This window comes from Perissodus microlepis, chromosome 18 (genome assembly GCF_051167445.1).
Source record: "Perissodus microlepis isolate ML-2025 ecotype Zambia chromosome 18, ASM5116744v1, whole genome shotgun sequence".
NCBI lineage: Eukaryota > Metazoa > Chordata > Actinopteri > Cichliformes > Cichlidae > Perissodus > Perissodus microlepis.
The window spans coordinates 18,117,296-18,136,568 of record NC_140478.1 but is presented as its reverse complement, the minus strand read 5'-3'; the positions used below and the strand labels follow the sequence as shown (position 1 = coordinate 18,136,568).

General features: G+C 43.7%; 1 protein-coding gene across 1 annotated transcript in view; it reads right to left on the bottom strand.

Annotated features, from left to right (window-relative positions):
* The window catches only part of phlpp1 (PH domain and leucine rich repeat protein phosphatase 1), a 45,977-nt gene extending 30,362 nt beyond the window's left edge, over positions 1–15,615 (bottom strand). Inside the window, exon 1 of the mRNA XM_084912134.1 lies at positions 13,651–15,615. Within this exon, the coding sequence (XP_084768260.1) occupies positions 13,651–15,280 (1,630 nt within the window). The 5' untranslated portion in view covers positions 15,281–15,615. The remainder of the gene's footprint in view (positions 1–13,650) is intronic.
* Between the last annotated feature and the right edge of the window lie 3,658 nt (positions 15,616–19,273).

The following is a 19,273-nucleotide window of genomic DNA, read 5'->3' as shown; positions in this document are numbered from 1 at the left end:
GGTATTACCGTGAATGGTATGATATGGCCCAGCCCTAACCGAGACTTTGTGTGTGTACCTGTCAGCCATTCGCACATGATGCCTTTAAAACTCAAAGGCTGAAGGCATAATAAAGTGGGCAAATGGATTAATCTGCCTCTAGTGTATGTCAGTTTACAGCCATGTAGGGCTGGGCTATATCATACCGTTCACGGTAATACCGGTGTAATTTTGGGCAACGATAGGAAAATGAAATATCGCGATAGAATATGGGTAAAACGCGCATGCGCAGTGCCTATGTTTACATACGCACATGGCGGCGACGCAGAATGAGAAGAGCGAAAGTGGATCGCTGAATGAAACGGATGAATCAGAATTGTTTGTAAAAATGCTGAAACTTCAGTGGTGTGGAACTGGTTTAGCTTTCGTCCATCAGATACACAACAAAGCACTATTTTTGGTAGAGCATGCTAGCGGGCCGTTGTTATTACCGTGTTGTTTGGAAAATACGGCACACTTAAAATCAATCCTTTGATTTTTCTGAAAATCGACAGTGCCCCTTATAATCCCGTGTGCCTTATGTATGAATTCTGGTTGTGTTTACTGACGTCGAAACGATTTTATGTGGTACACGGCGCTCGAAAATCTGTCAAATGTTTTAGTACGACTTTGCTGAGCTACGAAGCCGCAGCGTCGGAGCATTACGGCTATCGTAGGCAGGAGCCTCGCAGAGTGATACGTACTGCGCTTCAACATAATATTACCGTATTGTGTGTGTATAACCTCTTTTTAAGTTTTGCAGATATTATACATGGTTATGCTGAGGATATGTCGGCCAATTTCCACTGGAAATGCCTTTTGGTTAAACTGTCAGCAAGGAATTTACACTGTTACATTTTTATATAACTTTAATGCACATAAAAAACAGCTGCTTGTTTAAGTGAAAATACATTGATGGGGTTTTTTGCACTAATAAAGTTGTGGAGTTGTAAAGTATTTTGTCTAGTGTCAATTATATCGTCAGTTATATCGTTATCGCAAATTTTCAAATGTATATCGTGATAAATATTTTTGGTCATATCGCAAAAAAGGTTGGGGACCGCTGGCTTAAACAACATGGCAATGCAGCTTAACAAGTAAGTATAGATCGTTGTGCTGTAAAATGCTGCACAAAATGCTTTGAGGACAACAGCGATGATCACCATCAACAGATGTGATATTATCGACTGTGTGCACTGAGCATGTGCTACAAATCAAAGTGTAGACAGATTCCTGCTTAGAAAAAAGAGGCAGATTTAAGTGGGCGGCAGCAACATTTTCATACGTGCAGAACTAGAATAGCACTGGAGTGAGCTAGAGACTGGCTGAATACCAGAGCAGTGTACAAAATCATAAAGAAAGCGTGTGTGATTGGTGGGGATTAATATTATGCTCGGCAGACTGAAAACTGCAGGCTGCTTGAGGCTCCTGTCTGAACTTGTTTTTCCTCATACGCAACGTGCCATTTGATAGCAGAGATACACTGAGCTGACGTGTTTTGACCATTACTGCAAGAAAACTGTAAATCAAGCTCAGTTAGCCCTGTCTTTATATGAGCAGTGCATAGTGGCAAAGACAACTTTCTCATTCCTGATTGATTAGCTGTTAAACCAAGCTGAAACACAATCAAATCACTTTCAGTTCCAAGCATTACCAGCGGGTAAACCAGACATACAGATAACAAGATCACTTCTTATAGTAAGTACTTAACCTTTACCGCCATTTATTATCAGAAGCTATAAATGACCCTCACAGCTTGGCTAAATCTGGCACATATCCACCGAGGTACTGCAGGCATTCAAGTTATTCTGGGATAAAATACATTAAGGGTTGCCATGTTGGCAGCATGGATGTGTGGCGTCACACTAAGAAGGTGCTGGATTTGAATCCACTGGCTGGCTGGGACCCTTCTGTATGGCGTTTTCGTGGTTCGAGTCTTCGGGTACTTTCACCCAAAGTGCTGCACTATGTCCAACAGTATGCTAATTGGTAATTCTAAATTAGCTGTAGGTGTGAATGGTTGTCTGTGTTAGAGCCACAACAGATTGGTGACCTGCATGTGATTTTAAAGTAATATAAACATATAAACAAATGTTGAAACTAAGAAATAGTATTGTTGTTGTTGTTTTTTTTTTTTAAATAAACACTTATTTGGTATTTAATATAAGCGAACAGACCCTTTCTGTACTCTCTGTATGGCTGCTGTTACAGCTCACTTGGTTGAGCAGGAAAACCACATGCTGAAAGGCTGCAGGTCATTCTGCAGGTCATTCTCACTACCCTCCTGTCTACTCTCTACTGTGGCTGTCTAAAAATGACCAAGAAATCAAAAACTCTGTATATAAGGGACAACATTTAAAAAGAGTAAAGCTTAGCACAGTCTGCATGGCTTCTTTTCCTCTTGTAGAGAAGATAGACCCAATATAGTTCAAAAGCCAGCACCTGTCACTGTATCATAGTATGACATGGATTACTTGCACAGCTGTGAAGGCACCATTAACACTAAACAACATAGTGTAAATACAGAGAGAGCATCTACATGATGACTTTTTTAGTGATCTGTTAATTATCTGTTGGGGGGTTTCAGCTTTATTAGATAGCGGAGTAAAGATTAGACAGTGAAGCAGGGAGAGAGAGAGAGAGCCTGAGGAAGGCATGGGTCAGGCTGCTGTATTTAGCCTTGCAGCACACAAGGCCCTGCTCATATAAGGAAGACCACATTCTGCACGTATCCCAGCAGTATGACTCTCTAGTTACACAATTTACTGATAAATTGGCCTGACCAGGCCAAGCATCAAAGGAGGCCCAGAACTGCTAACCAGCTGAAACCCCGTATCATCCATTAGCTTTCAAAACTGCAGCAACTGCTCTTCCTATTTTCCAAACACAGAAGTGGTGATGCAACACAGTAGTAAACATACCCCTGTCCCAACTTTTCAGATATTGTCTGCAAGTCACTGCATTTCACAAAGCTGATTTCTGCGTTTTCTCATCCATATTTCTAGCTATTTCTATTAAAAAGCCTACTTTTTTAGATAGGCTACTGAAGCTTGTCCATGAAGACTGCAAGTCAGCAAAGCAGTTGTTCTTTAATACCAAAGAAGGACAGTCCATGAAGTAATCAGACTCCAGATCTTTGCTTGAAGCCTCAACTAGTCCGACCCAGAGCAGAGAGAGAGAGGACAGAGACAAGAGAAAGCCTTTCACACCAGTAAATGGACAGAGGGCAAGAATTAAAGGGCTGTGCTCTTGTGATGATGCAGAGGGACAGAACGAGTGAATGAATGAAATTGTGATGTTGTTGCACATTCCCCTGGCCCCACGTGCTCACTTTTCTCTTTCTTCTCATTCTCCCTCCTCCCTCCTTCCCCTGTCCTTTTGTTTTGTTTAAAATTTAACAAGGTCTGGAACAGCGAAGGGCTGAAGCGGGCATCCGGGGTGTTTTGGCTCAGCTTCATGTCACATGCAGGGGCCATGTGAACACAGTGGCACTGAGGGAGAGGGAGGAGGGGTGAGGGGGTGCCAGGGTGGGAGGGCAGTGAGGGAGAGAGAGGGAGAGAGCAAGAGAGAAGGGGGAGGTAGTGAGAAAACAAAAGAGGGAAAGTCTTTAATCAGAGGAGCTGGGAAAAATAGAAAAGTGGAGGCCAAGTGAGAGTTGATAAAAGACACCAAGTGTTTATGTGAAAGAAACCACAAATGAAACAGGAACTGACACTGGGCAGAATAAGTATGCGCAAGAGAGTAAAATCCACAGGGGAAGGACATGAGAGAAAAGTGAAGGGTAACTTCCTGGTGCAGCAGGTGACGCCTTCACTTTTTTCCAGGACCTGGGTAATTATCAAACTGCACAGCTAACAGAAAGAGACTAGCAAATTGCCCTGCTGATGACTGAGACAGGCTGCACACAGGCCACAGTTTCACCTGTCCATTCTCTAAAGGCTGATGTTGAGCCTTCACCTATACAGACACACCACTATTATACAGTTAGGTCAAGAAATACTTGGAGGGTATACCTATACTGTACGGTTGGACACAATAATATTTAAAATTCTTATTTTAAATACTTGAAACCCATGGACTAAAACAAAAATAAAATAATAAAATAAAGGACTTCCTCTTTTCTGATGCTCTACCAATCCTTTAATGCTGTTTGTTCGCCCCTTTTCTTTGTGCCAGCAGCTAAAACGCATGCTCAAACATTCGCAATTGCTAATGTATATCTCTCTGATGCATTTCTTATTTGCATGTATTGCTTCCTCAACAGCATGCAGTGGGTTCACAGCAGCGACTTCAAAAAGCAAATGCTACAGCGAGAATGATGGAATAGACCACACCTGTCTATAAAAAGGGGTCTGAGACAAGCAGTCACTTGAGAAAGAGTTGTGATTCATGAATTTTGATGTAATCCCATTCAATTAAAGATATAAATGTCACTAAAATATATTTTGATAAACAGTTGAAATGCCAAAAATACATATGAACCTAACTGTTAACATCCACTTGGCAGTTTAGGGCGCCTATAACAAATCTTACCTGTATAAATGTTTTGGTAGCTGCTGATGAATCTGTTCAGTTTTGGGAAATGTAACGCATCTGTAATAATCCAACTGGGACAAACTGAAATTGTTACACTACTTATTTTGATATTCTAAACACCAAATAGTGAAAGAACGACGGTAACCTGTTCTATTAACTCTTAGATGTGTTTCTGGCCAATTAATGAATGCCAGTAAATTATTCACTTTCCTTTAAGATGTTCTTTTTGTTAACTATCCAGTTTTATCAAATAGTTACAATTTGTTTCTTTCTGTCTGGTGTTTGGTGACAGGCAGGTGGCACTGAGTGGGTTTTTGGTGTATCCCACCTGGATACAGGGACTGCTTTGGAGCAAACAGCACAATTAAAGCTATAAGAATAAATTAAAAACACTATAGCCAAGTGTGATCAGATTAAAAGAAGAATGGAGCGCTATGGATATAACATTTTCGAATTTTAAGTATAATATCTGTGCATGTGTCTTGCGCAGTAATCATGCAAATCTGTTTCAGTAAATCACTGGCGTGTGGTGGCATCCTTCTTGTTTTTTAATAACCTTTCTTTCTTCATTCGCTCACCAATGAGGAAGTACTTTCATTGTGCTTCAGCATTTTTTTTTGAGAGAGATGAACTTCAAAATAGGTCAGTTCATATCAACAGATATGTTGTTGATATGAAATGACAACTCTGTCCACTTTCTATTAGAGCAGAGTCCAAAGAAATGAGCTCAGCTCCACCCAAACACACCTTATCTAACTGTGTCCAGATGACATATACAAAGATTCAAAGACCGCCTGGTAACATTCTTTACACAATAATGTTTGCAAAACATTATACCTCCTTAGCTTTTTCTGTTCCGTTTCTGCAAAGCAGGAAAATGTATCTGTAAAAAAAAAAAAGAAAAGAAATACAGAGCCACCCCAAAAAGCAAAGTGATCCTATCTTTTCTTCTAGTGAAAACAAAAAGCTAAGACACTGGATTTTCAAACACAAAGCAAGCTACCCTGTCTGGAGACGTGGGCTTTGTAAAACAAATCAGTCTAAGCACCACTGGAGTGGTGGTATTTAAAAAAACATCCAAATTGACACAGTTCTGTCCAGTAGACTAGCAGGCAAGCAGGCCGCTTTTTTTGGGCCTCTTTAATGCTGAGAGTTGCAGATGTTGTTGGGTATTAGGCTATGCTGCTGCTGATCAAAGCTGCATAAAGTCAGCCCCTGCTGGTCGGCTTCTAATCCCCCGCTCATGGATGTGGTCGGGGCCAGGGGCTGGTGCTCAGCTCGGGGACAGTCAGCCGAGCCCGTGACCCTGCCGAAGGGGGAACCCTTTCATTGCTTTTTGTTTGGTGAACATCGACTATTCCAAACCTCCGAGATTTCCGGGGAGCATTTGGCAAGGGCAGCTTGACAGACAGCTAAGAGGATGGGCTTCTCCCACAGGGCAGGAAAATCCGCTGCCCTTCCCAACCCCCTTTCCCAATTCCCTATCAAAGATGTGCCGGCTGGCAGACAACAGTGACATATCAGCATGACATTGCTCAGCCTAGATTCAACTGTTTACAAAGGCACTTTCAGCTGCATACAACCCTGTTTCTTTTTTACTTACAGTGTTTACACAGTGGGCATGCTATATACCCAAGCAAGCAAATCCACGCACGGAGACAGCAATCAGACAGAGACTTTTAAGCGTCTAAAAGCAATGATGTTAGCTGTTGGTTTTTGTCATTTATTAATAAGACAACCAGGAGGGTGACCACTAATTGTGAAAAAGCAATATGAAAGGAAAAGCAATAAGCAAGGAAAGGGTAGAGATATGGGAAGATAAATGCAAACTGTCAGATGGTGTGAGGGAGGAGGAGATGCGAGAAAAGATAGCGAGAGGAAAGGGAGGAGGATCGATCATGAGAGAAATTGAGAGAGGGAGGATGATTCGGCGTGAGAGGAGAGAAGGGGAGGGTGGCGGATGTCAGCCAAGAAGGCAATCTATATTAGACAGAACACAGTTCCCCTTGCTTTAACTGCTACAAGCTGATACCACCATCCTCTCCAAGTCTGCCTCAGTAGACACACACGTGAATCCTCCGAGATACTAACATCCAGCTCAGCACTGAGACTCTATGGTCACTATTCGTTTAAGACCGCTTGCGCACGTGCGGCTCGCATGTGAACAAAAGTAAAATGCATACAGTAAATCTATTCTTTGATCGCTCAGTTTTCTCTTGGGCACACAGATACACTAGCGAAAGCCAGAAAAACCTCAGCGCACACCAACACATGCGTATTGGATTTGAGCTCTGGAACGTGTGAAATCTGGTTACACAATTACATAATGACTCAGCAATGGGCCATTTAGAAAGACCATTAGCTGTCAGGCGAGAACGTGAATGTGAGGAAGGATGAGGCAGCCCCAGCGCCTCACTTCTGCAGAGATGATGCAGGAGCCTTTACACACACGGAGATCCTTTGGTTCGGCTGCGTTTTATAGGTTTAAGTGAAAGCGACACTTGAATATTGCAAATGATCAAAATCGTCGAGCACCAATAAAACATCATTTGAATAACAAAATTCACCCAAAGTAAACCGCTGGAAGGCATCCTCCTACTGTTATTATGATAACCAGTAATCGTTCATAAAAACAAAAAAACAAAACAATGACAAGAATCGCGCAGACTGTCCTCCTTCTGCCTTTGAAAATGTTTTCATAGAAATGCAAGTGTGAGTGTGGGAGCAATCTGGCGCGCTGACTGTACGAAGGGAGCAACGTGGCACTGACAAGACAGAGTGAGTGGTTTTCTGCTTGATAGCTGCCACAGAGCCTGCTGGAGAAAGCTGGGAGCTTCATTAAGCCTTTAAACCCTGCACAGTCCTTTAAGTCATCACGTCACTAGCCGCTGCCGCCTCAGAGAGGCCCCTGAGGTAACAGTGGAAATATACTGTCCTGAAAAGAGATTTCACAAAGCTTTGAGAGTAGTCAAACTATTGCAATCTTCATGAAATGTTAACATGTTCCTCACACCGTAGGCAACAACCTACTCAAGATTCCACCGAGACTTTATTATCATATGATAAATATAGTAATAGAAAGCCACAAATCTTTTAAAGATGTGTAAGAAGAGTGACAAATTCAAGGGCAGCTGAGCGTGAACACTTGCCCCCCCCACACACCTCTACAACAAGAGGATCTGGTGGCTCTGCTTTGCTTTAGGAGGCCATGGATCATTTGAGTCCACTTGTATCAGAGGGGGAAAAAAGTTGTTCTAAGTGATCACTTTCAACTTTTTACATCAAGAGCAGGAGTGGTCTCTTACAGGATGACTGTGCCCACATACAAACCACATGAGGGGTCACTGATGAGTTTTTGAGCATGAAAACTATATGATTAATATGCTATGCATACCAGCTGAAAATTCACGAGAGACTTTGGACCAGAGTGTTAACTTTCTTCACCTCCTTCACTAAAACACTCTACATCAGAATATCTTTTGAAAGAAATTGGTGATCAATGCCAAGGTACATTGGTTCTGGTGGCGTGCAGGGGTTCAACACATCTGCCTACCAAAATGAAAAGAGGTGATGACCTGATGACAACTATCAAAATTTGGAGAAGTGACATATAACAGTTCAAGCTGATCTCACAGCACATTTTTTAATGTTTGTAATGACAAATTTCCCAAAATTATTTGGTGTCCCTGAACATGACTGGTGGTGGAGGAGTAAGTCATTCTTGACTTTCACGCCAGAGACCCATACATTTCTTCACACACCATTTGTAGGGTATGTGTTACAGATATGTCATATAGTTATGTTTAGATTTAGCTATTAAAAACTACTTGGTTAAGGTTAGGCATTAATAAAAAAAAAAAAAAAAAAGTGGTTTGGCTGAAATACAACAGTTGCCACAGCTTTTAGAACTTTGTTTTCCTGGTTGCCATGGTGTCACATGCTCTTTCTGTACAACAAAAAAAAAAAAACTGCGAATCTGACACAAAATATATTTCATATTGAAATGCATTACTTACAAAATTTGTGTCCATGAACAAACACACACACACACACACACACACACACACACACACACACACACACACACAGGCAAAGACATTTTCCTGACTATAAGACACGTTACCAAGAGACTGAGCAGGATTTTCCTTTACAAAGCAAAGAAGTCTCTTTAAGAAAATGTATGGCGGCAAAAGAATTGGGATCAATTAATATGACACTTTGTTCATATATTGTTTGTTATCTTAGGCATCAAAGCTCCTTGGCTAGGTAAAAGAAAAAAAATGATAGCAGTTTGGGGTAAGGGAAACCTTTTTACAACAGGCCACCTGCTCATACTCTAGATTAAATTTTTTCCTTTGCGCTTTAGTTAGTTAAATTACATTTATAGTTCTCAGATTGTCTGTTACACATCTCTCAGCATGAACAGGACACACAAACACAGAGGAAAAACGAAAAAATAAATAGTTGTGGAACTTCGAAGGCTTGTGTTGAAAAGGTCCGGATAAGTGCAGAAACCCCCCCTCCCCCCTTTAAACAAAGCTTTCTGTAAGACGCTGAAGGAATATTACTGCCATTTTTAGATGTAGTGGAATTAACCCAGGTGATGACAAAAATGCAGAATATGTGCAGTGTTAGCCTTGGCCTTGTAGCTAGATCCCAAAGCAATAAAGTAGTCAAGTTATTGCCCGAATGTTGCAAGTAAACACCTGAATATCAGTGAGGCCATGTTTCAGTTGGTCTTGAGGGTTTGCAAAAACAAACTGAAATAAAAATGTTACATTTCATTAAAATTGTGCACTATAAAATGCCATTGTGAAAAACCAATATTACTCAGATTACAACGTTAACAGCTACCATAAACCTGCAAAGCTGCAAACATTTTTAATCAGGAAGATATTGTGTTTCATAAAACCAGAGTCATTATTGGTATTATCTCTGCTTTTATTAGTTCTTCATGGCTGATTCTTCCTGCCAATTTCACCTTCCTGGCGCACAATGACGACATGGGAATTACCTGAAAATTGGGTGCAGTGTGCTGAAACGGCTACCAAAACTGACTTCCACAGAAGCTTGAGCTATGAACCTGCATGGAACTGAAAGGAATTAATACCTTGATTTTCTAGGCCTGTGGTCATTAATTTCACTCGTAAGGCACACCAAATCTTCCCACTTTAGACCTACAGGAAACTGCTTTTCAAACATTTCAACTTTAATAGAGTACGAAGGCAGAGCTCACAAAAAGTAGCTGGTATGCTTAAGTGCATAGATGAGAGTGTTTGCGACGCCCCGTAGGCTAATGAATCTAAATAATTTAGCATGCTGCTTTGGTTTAGTTAAGAACTTCAGGCTCTTTGCCTCTAGAGAAACCCTGTGCCAGTGTGTGCATGTTAGGGTTCAGTGTGCCATTTCTCTTTAAAACAAGTCTACACACACACACACACACACACACACACACACACATATCTAGAGAGAGACAAACACTACTACCTCTGGGTAATGGAAAAGAAGCATCCCAGTAGGGGGTAGGTAACTTCATTAGTTTGCTGGACTGGAGATTTGCAGTCATCAGAGAAGAAACTGGGTTACAGAGTAACACTGAAAAAATATAATGTTTTAATCTGAAATATTACAATTTTTACTAAACCGCACCGTCGATTAACAGAGAACTTCTGTTTGCTTGCTAAGCGATGATGCATCAGCCCTGTTTCCAGGTCAAAGCATCTACTGCATTGACTGAGGCTGTTGTCTTTTCAACATGTTGTAATGCTAAGTAAGTGTTCATTCTCTAGATCTCCAGCTTTCAGATAGCACTGCTTATATGCTATCTGAAACCTTTAACGTGCCTTTTTAAGGCTCACAGTCTCCTAAACACCAAATATTTAAATGCTTAAATATTTAAGATGGGCTCATCTGAAATGTTTTCTTGGCTTATGTTTGGTCCTTTTTCAGCACCTTCTTTCTGCCATATGATGGTGTTTATCTCCTCCCACTAAACACGACTTCACTAACCCTCCAAATGTCACTGTTATTTAATTTCCATCTTTCTTTATGTCTAAAGTGATAGCAATGTCTGTTTTCGTTTTTCCTTAGAAACAAGAATAAAGTCAGAATGTAGTTTATCATCTTTAGATGAATAGTAGATAGCTAACACTGGTAACTTGTATAACCAACTACTTTACAGTTAGAAAGATAGACCACCAAAAAGCATGACTGGTACAGACTGTTTTGCTACATGGCTCACAGCTAGGAAAGTATCCATCACCAACATTTTCAAGAGCAATAATTAAAGAATAAATATTTGTGTATTTTTTATTGAATAAGTTTCTAGAATGGTAATACAAGAAGAATGATAAATAGATAGATCAGAGATCCACCAAACATGTGCTCCAGGGAGGCACTGCCTCTCGAGTTCAAAGGAATTTATTCTCAAAAAGATGAGACACTTTGCTATCTGTGATAGAGTTTTACAGTAGTCGGGGCTCAGACAGCTCTCGCTCTTTCTCACACACGCACACACACACACACACACACACACACACACACACACACACACACACACACACACACACACACACACACACACACTCACAGAAGTGGCAATAACATGCAAACCAAAGCAGATACATATTTTTCTTGATTCCACTAAACTTTAGTTTAATAATAAGTCCAAGTGGCCTTTAAATTGTGTGTATTTTCTGTATTTTTTAAATAATTTTTTTCCCTTATACTCAAATTCTAATAAAGCTGGCTTGGCATTACAAGAGACTCCTGTGTGAGCAGCTCTGAAAGGATCACTCATCAGCCTGCCAAAGAGGACAGCGGCCCTTTGATCTAGTCAGCCTATATGTGTGTGCTTGTGTGTCTAGTAGGGCAAAGTGAGTTTTCTCATTTGACCACTGCAGAGTCTGTGTTCTCAAACCATGACCTGACCCCTTCCAAGTCAAACTGGTCTCTGGATTGTCCAAAGGATCTATCGAGATGCTCCATGGCAACTCCTCGACTTAACAGCCCCTTCCCATCATTCTCCTGCTTCCCTAATCATGCAGAGTTGCTGAGTACTTCATATGTCACTCTTATTAAAAATATAGCACAGCATAGCAGCTGCTCTCATACTTAATATCTAGGTTACGATTCAAATTGCATAGAGCTTGTACTGTGCAACAGCGTGAGAAAACATAGTTTAGATACTAAACTTCCTGTATCAAAGGCCACTCTGCATGACCAGACACATAAAACAAAAAGGTCTTCAGTGTGACTGAGGCCTACAGCTGTGGCAGCTGTGGCTGAGATTCAGCCAACAAGTCAGCTGGGGCTAGTCTGATCGCCGCTATCTGAGAGAAAAAAAGCCATTCGAAGACAGCTCAACATGTGTCAGCGCAGAATTCCTTCATACATCCCATCCCCCTCAGCCCTCTCATTCCCTTCTGTAGAAGACGTGCCTGACATTCTAGAGGAGCCAGCGTACATTCCTCACGTGCTTCAGTGCAGTAAGGAAACAGCGGAAGAGCGGGCTAGTAAAGTCCCAAGGGCATCAGCACTGCTCTCTCTTTACAGTGCATCCCTCTGTGTGTGTGTGTGTGTGTGTGTGTGTGTGTGTGTGTGTGTGTGTGTGTGTGTGTGTGTGTGTATGTGTGTGTGTGTAGTGCTCTTCAATGTCGTTCTACATGTGGCTGGACAAGAGGCAAGCCTCGTTTGCAGACTGCAGCCTGGGTGTTGTTGAGTGGCACTTTGTGTGGTGGTGCTGGGGGCGTGCCGGAGGAGAGCTCAGGTGATCGTAGTTAAGCTGTCTCACATGAGATGTGGAGGCGTCACCATCAGAGGGCCGTGAGGGCTTCCTCTGCCGGCAGTTAACAGCTGCTGTTTGCTACTGGCTCATCTCAGATGACTGCACAGGCTCATGTAGGATTTGATTTGTTATTTTCTCTAAATGGACATTGATTAAGGAGTCCCAGTATGCACGCTTATACAGCCTTCCATGTAATTAAATAATCCTAGCAATTGGAAACAATTGGTTCTATGGCCGTTTTCAGCTTCTTATTAAATAACTTCTATTTCAGCAGCCTCCAGGGACAGGAAGCTACAGAGCATTACAGTCTGCACACTTCAGACCAGTTTCCTCAACTGTCCTCATTCAACTCACATTATCACCCCTCAACCACCACCGCCACCCACGCACTCGACTTCCCACAGCAGCAAACAGCAATAGCAGTGGTGGTGGAGGCAGTGGCATGGTGAAGAAAAGGGCTTCCTGAGCTTTGGAGAAGCACGTTAACCCAGCTTGGCAAGCAGTTAGTTAGTGTGACAGTAGCTGTGCTGGATGCCAGTAGGACAGGCAGTGTGCAGCATCTCAATGACCAGAATTCACAGAGTCCACAGAGAGGGTTTATGGTCTTCCCAGCCATACCGCTCCCACCCCTATTCTCCATCCAACCAAAAAGGAATTCAGGCTTTTCATTAGGATGATAATGGGGCAAAAGCCGGAAAGGGCCCCCATGTCTGAGCACCATAAGTTGTGGTGATGGCTTTGCAGCCAATGGCATGTGTGTCCATGAGAGCAAAGTGTGCTGCTACAGGCCAACAAAGATAGCTGAAACCGGAAGAAGCAAAAAAAAACAAACAAAGACTGTAATGCAAGGTAGATCTGTAAAATCAACATCCTTCTGGAACGTGACCTCACTTTGACCCATTAATGCAAGCACACGGATAACCTGAACATAGCAACCCATCACTGGGAAACAGGCTTAGTCTATCAGACCTTTAATAATGACCCTCTAAACTGTTGTCGCAGTTATCAGGTTTTGTGCTGCACTCATACTGCACAAGCTCATCCTGTGAAAATATTATCCTGCCTCTGCAAAAAGGATATGGTGTCATACCATACAAATGCCTGAATCCACCAGATTCATTCTTTCACAGGTTAACAACCTGTTCCAAGCACTACAACATTACGGATCTCTACTCCAAACAACAAAGGCTTCATATAAAGGCCTCAGTAAGTATCAGAATGAGCAAAACACACATGGATCGCAATAGGATGATATTATAATGATATTAGTCATATTACACATGTATACACAGACACGTAGTTTCATTTACCTGCATAAAAACGTAACAAGGAGCCAATTTCTGTGTTAAGCCCCTCCTCCTGAACTCTCCACGGGTTCTTAAATCCAAGCTTAAAGAGAAAGTCATTCTGGATCTGCAGAGGCCTCTCATCTGGGCTAAGCCTCCTAACAGCTTCACCATGCAGCTGAACATAGAGTGTGGGGCTGGAATTATAAGAATCTCCATTCTGGTGTGCTGTGAGCCCTGTTTTTACGGCCCCCTGGCCACAGTCCGGATCTTGGATGTCAGGTGTGTTACCTGTAGAACCAGCTCTTGACAATGAGCCGGAACTACTGCTGGGTGGGAGGCTGCCCAGACTGTGTGGGCTGAGTCTGCTATCTGGCCCCACGTCGCTTGTCACGTCGCTTAAATGTCCCACGTTGCACTGCTTGTAGTTGGCAGTGACAGCAGTGATGCCATTAGTATGATGCTGGGAGATGGGGTCCATGCTTGAGCTCGATGCTGGACAGTCGAGTTCCAGTTCGTCTGACGAGCTCCCGTACATGTCATGGCCCTCTGTGGCACTATCAAAGGAGGGACTGAGGATGGATGCTTCAGTTCCCAGGATCATGTCATCACTCAGGGAGTCCCTGTGTTCACTCAGGCGGGCCCCGGAGCTCAGGTCGTCAAATGCACTGCTTTCCACATCTGAACCAGAGTTTAATCCATAACTGTCCACACCGTTCCTGTGCTCCGAATCATCGTCATTGGGGGTATCCATGTTAGAGTTAGAATTCAAGTCTGACAGCGAACAGGTTATGTTGTCTTCTGACTCCGGGGTGAAAAGTTTTCCATCAACGTCCTGTTGCTTTTGCCTGACATCTGCGTTCTCCATGAGGAGCAGTCTCAACCTGTCATTTGGACGGGTCCTTAAATCTGTGGTTTCCAGTGGGGTCAGGTGGCTGCATTTTATACTCGAGTCTTCTTTTACCTTGCCCTGATTATCGTTATATTCATAATTCACGTTACAGTTCCCATTTTGGTCCGTCTTGGAGGCGTCTTTACAAAAAATGCGCATTACAGAGCTCGACTTGCTGGAGAGTTTACTCAGTCGGAGGGCCACCTCGCCGGCTGTGGTGTCCATAGTGCAAAGCACCGGCCTGGGATACGAGGGCGTCAGTCTGTCGTGGACGTGTATGGCGCCCCGGTGGAGATCTGCTCTCACCCACTCGCGATCTGCGGACTGCAGCTGCATGTTCTGTCGGTGCTTCATCAGAGTCTTCCTATCCAGACTTCGAGTATGTAAAGACGCAGAGGACAGGGCCGAGTTCATCTTCGCGCCGCAAGCGGCGGTGACAGCTGAGGTGGTAGTGGTGGCTGCAGCTGCAGCTGAGAGGTTCCTCTTCAAGCGCCTCCGTCGCAACAGGAGCGAGCTGGAGTTGCTGGATGGGCTCCGGCCATTAAACGCCACGGCTCGGTTTGACGCACTAGTCCCCGCTGTAGAGGCGGAATGAGAAAGGCTATTCCCGTTCTTTGCCTCAGCGCGGGAGGGTGCCAAACGTCCACCGCCATCATCCGCTGGAGTCCCCTGGGCGACAGACAGTCCGCTGGGCTTCTTCATTAACTTGGTCGCGCCTCCATCTGACGCGCCATCCCCAGCGACAGCCTGTACACTTTCCATCCCTGCCAATGAAAAGTCCCCCGCTCTAAATAAATAACGGTGCGCACTTGGTTATGCCTAAAAGCTCTACATTTAAAAGCCCGAATACGTGCCCGCCGCGCTAAATGTCCGCCAACTGGGCGGTGTTGCTGAGTTATTCCACTAGTAGTCATTCACTCCTCGCCTTCCTTTCCCTGTCGGAGTCTCCTCCGCTGCTCCCAAAACACATCTTACTGATTAAATTCGCTGGGAAAGAGGCTGGGCGAGCAGGGACAGATCAGGGCGGAGACGTGACTGTGCGTCCCATTTGGACCAAAACACAGCGCTAGAATATGAAATGAACGTCGGCCGACCTCCTACGCAAATACCGACTAATATATATTCATGAGGAGGACACAAGATGGGGGTCGCTAACAACAACGCGGTGAATTGTGGGAAGAGTATTGCGCTAGCTAGCGTGTTGTAGTCGCCGCTGCCGGGACGAAACTGTTAAGAAAATACATTTCCCAGCAAGCCTTTCTGCACTTTCAGTCAAGTGAGGCGGTGAACAGTTGAGAGGCGTAAACATAGCGCCTATAAAATGTTTGGTGTTGCGTTACAGAAGCACGTCCTGTGTTTACTGTGGCGAACTCACCTTTTGCTACTTGTACGCTAACAGCGAGTAAAACTGTAAGACGCAGTCACACAGTGAGTTGTCAATGTCAACTGTTGAATATGTGAGGAAACTTTCAACTGTTATCGAGGATTCCTTGCACATTGGCTAGCTTACACGGCGGTTATTTATCTTAAAAATAAAAGAGAAAGTTTTTGTTATGCTACAAGGTTAAACTAAGCCTCGCTGTAGGTCTAAATGTTTTAGACAAGTGGTGACGAAGCAAATAACTTCGGCACCATCTCATCAGGACGCCATTTCACAAGGCCATACAGTCCGGCTCAGTGTACGTCGACTTATTCTGTTGTATTTTCCGCCATCTAGTGGAGCGTTGAGGCCACAGCGAGCCTTACTGTACCAGACAGACTACTTGTTCACATTCTTTTTTTTTTTGTGTCCCGTTTGGATCTTTAGCCATCAGAATTGTTGTCTTAAGGCCAAGAAAGATGCCAAGCGGATTTATTTTACCAAGTGGATCATCATGGCCTTGCCATATTGGTCCATTTGATTGACCTTTATTATAATTATGTATTTATTTTATTTTCGGTTGCTACAAACGGGACAGACGTGACTGGGGGATAGGACAGGGAGAAAGAATGAAAGAAAGAGAGGGAGAGAAAGAAAACCAAAGGGGAGAAGAGACGGTGAGAAGGGGGGGAAGAAAGGAAAAAACAAACAAACAAACAAACAAACAAAACGCCTGGATCACCTGTATGGAGAAAAAAAACAGAAGAGAAAGCAAACAACAAAGAGCAACATAATAAAAACAGCACCATCACAATAAACTAGCTAGCAGTAGATAACAGTAGATACTAAATAATAAACGATATTGTGCAGCACGCAAGATAGACAGCGCACAATGTGCTTTGAGGCAGCAGCCAAGAAAGGTGTAGTCCGCGTCTGTGAACACCCGTGTGTACACCTGTGTGCATACCTGTGTGGATCAGCATGCTTGTATTCCAAAGGTTTCTCCATGTAACGATCTGCTAGGGAGTGTGGGGAGCCATAGCCCCGTCCACCAGGGTATGAAGCAGGTATGGAGGAGATCCAGGCCCCAGATATCCAGAGGCCCCAGAGTACAAGGACCCGAGGAGGACCACCAAAGGGGGGGGGAACCGTGCCACCCTCCTGGGAAGAGCTGAGTAGAGCCCCAAACGAGAGGTCACCCCGCAGCTACGGAGCAGAGGCCAGAGGGGGTTGCAGTGGCGTGCCCGCGGGCTCCGCCGGCAGCCAGCTGTGCCAGAGAGGACCGAGCTTCAGGCCCAGAGGCCTGAGGCCTGAGGGCATCCCACCCCCCGGAAGGAGCCCAGCCGGGCCACAGGCGCCCGGCCCCGCCAATCGGCCACCAGGAGTGAGCCGGTACATGCATGAGCGCCCAGCCCCAGATGACAAGGACCACCAACACACCAACGTCTAAGGGCATCAGCCACCGGCAGGGAGTGTGGTGAGGGGAGATAGGCCTCCGTACTTTAGAGGGCCTGAGATGTACCCAGAGAGGTTGAGTCTAAGACCCAACCTGACATATAGACACAGACAAACAGGCACACGCGGACACAGACGTGCATTCCCACCCCCATATACACAACCAAATACTCGGCACTCACCCAACGTGTAGACAGACACAAATAGACACTGCACAGACAGTCGCACTCCCCAAACATACTCTATATCCCAGGTCCAGGTACCCCCGCCCCCAGAGGGGCAAGCCGCACCTAGACCCAGGAGATGTAACCCTTCTCTCTGGGGTGGAGGCAAGCGGACCACCTCCTTATCTGCAGTAGCAGGGAGGCCCCGCATCCCAGACCCCAGTCTGACGGCCAGCACCTCCTCCCAGCCCTGATAGCTAACAGAACCGGGGTGAGTGAAGACCTCAAACCTCCCTACGCCCGCTCATATGTAATGTTGTTGTGTGCTGTTCTAAAGTGCATTTAAAACTCAGGAGAGCATGGTACTAGCTTCCTCTCAGAGAGCAGCACGGCTCCTCCCGAAAACCCTCAGTGTCTAAATGCATTTAAAATTGAAACTTGTTCACATTCTGCCGCATATATTACAGCAGTATAAAGTCACACAATGTAATTTGGTTTAAAAAAAAAGTACGTTTTACCTGTGTGGAATTAAAGATCCTGCAAGAAAAAGACTAAAAATATTATGTCATTAACGTCTACTGCTTAGGAGGAGTGGTTATTTGTTTGAATATCCATACATATTCAAATGAAAAATGTTTTTTTTACATATCGGAAGTCTCAATGCTTAAAGGATTATAGTTTATTTAAACTGTCAACTTTGTTAGGATCAACCATTCCTTAAGGCAAATATCTAATCAGCTAATCACATGGCAGTAATTCAGTGCATTCAGGCATGTTTACATGGTCAAGATGACCTGCTGAAGTTCAAACAGAGCGTCAGGATGGGGAAGAAAGGTAATTTAAGCAGCTTTGAACAAGGCATGGTTGTTGGTGCCAGATGGGCTGATCTGAGTATTTCAGAGACTGTTTATCTAAACTGTGTCTGTCTCTATATGTTTGCCTTGTAACAGACTGGCGACTTGTCCAGGATGTAACCTGCCTCTCTCTGCATGTTAGCTGGGATAGGCACCAGCCCCCCTACGACCCTGAATTTTGGTAAGCAGAACAAGATGACTGGATTACCTACTAGGATATTCCCTCATACTCATCTCCAGGGTTTGTTGATGCCAGAGGAGAATACCCAGGCTGGTCTGAACTAACAGGAAGGCAGCAGTAACTCAAACAATTGTTGCAACCAACATATTCAGAAAAGCATCTCTGAATGTGAACATGTTGAACCTAGATGCAGATGAGCTACAGTAGCAGAAGAGCCCATTGGGTGTGACTCCAGTCAGCTAAGAACAGGAAATGGAGGCTATAGTTAACTAACAATGTTCCCTGGTCTGATGATGTATATTTAACTTGTGAGACGAAACCTTTAATGTTGCATTTAAATGGCTCTCTCATTTCATTTCTTCCTCCTTTAAAACAAATGGGATAGGTATATTTATAAGGGCCCTTCCCCTATATACACGTGCCTCTAAAGTATTCATAAGGAATTACCTAATGGGCCAAACCTGATTTGTAATATTCTAAACTGAGGTACATTTTACACCTGAATTGAGAATGTAAATTAGTCTCAATGGTGTAGTTTATTGGATCATAAGAAGAAGGCTCTGAAATGTAAATACTATTAGTAAACATTTCTATCAATAAAACATAAGCACAATTTTTACTGTATATACACTATAAGTTAGTAAAGAATAGTGTGTTTTAGTGATCTCAGACTGTAATTACTACAAGGTTAAAGAACAAGCCTAAAATATGTAAAAAAAAAAAAAATGCATACAAAGTAAA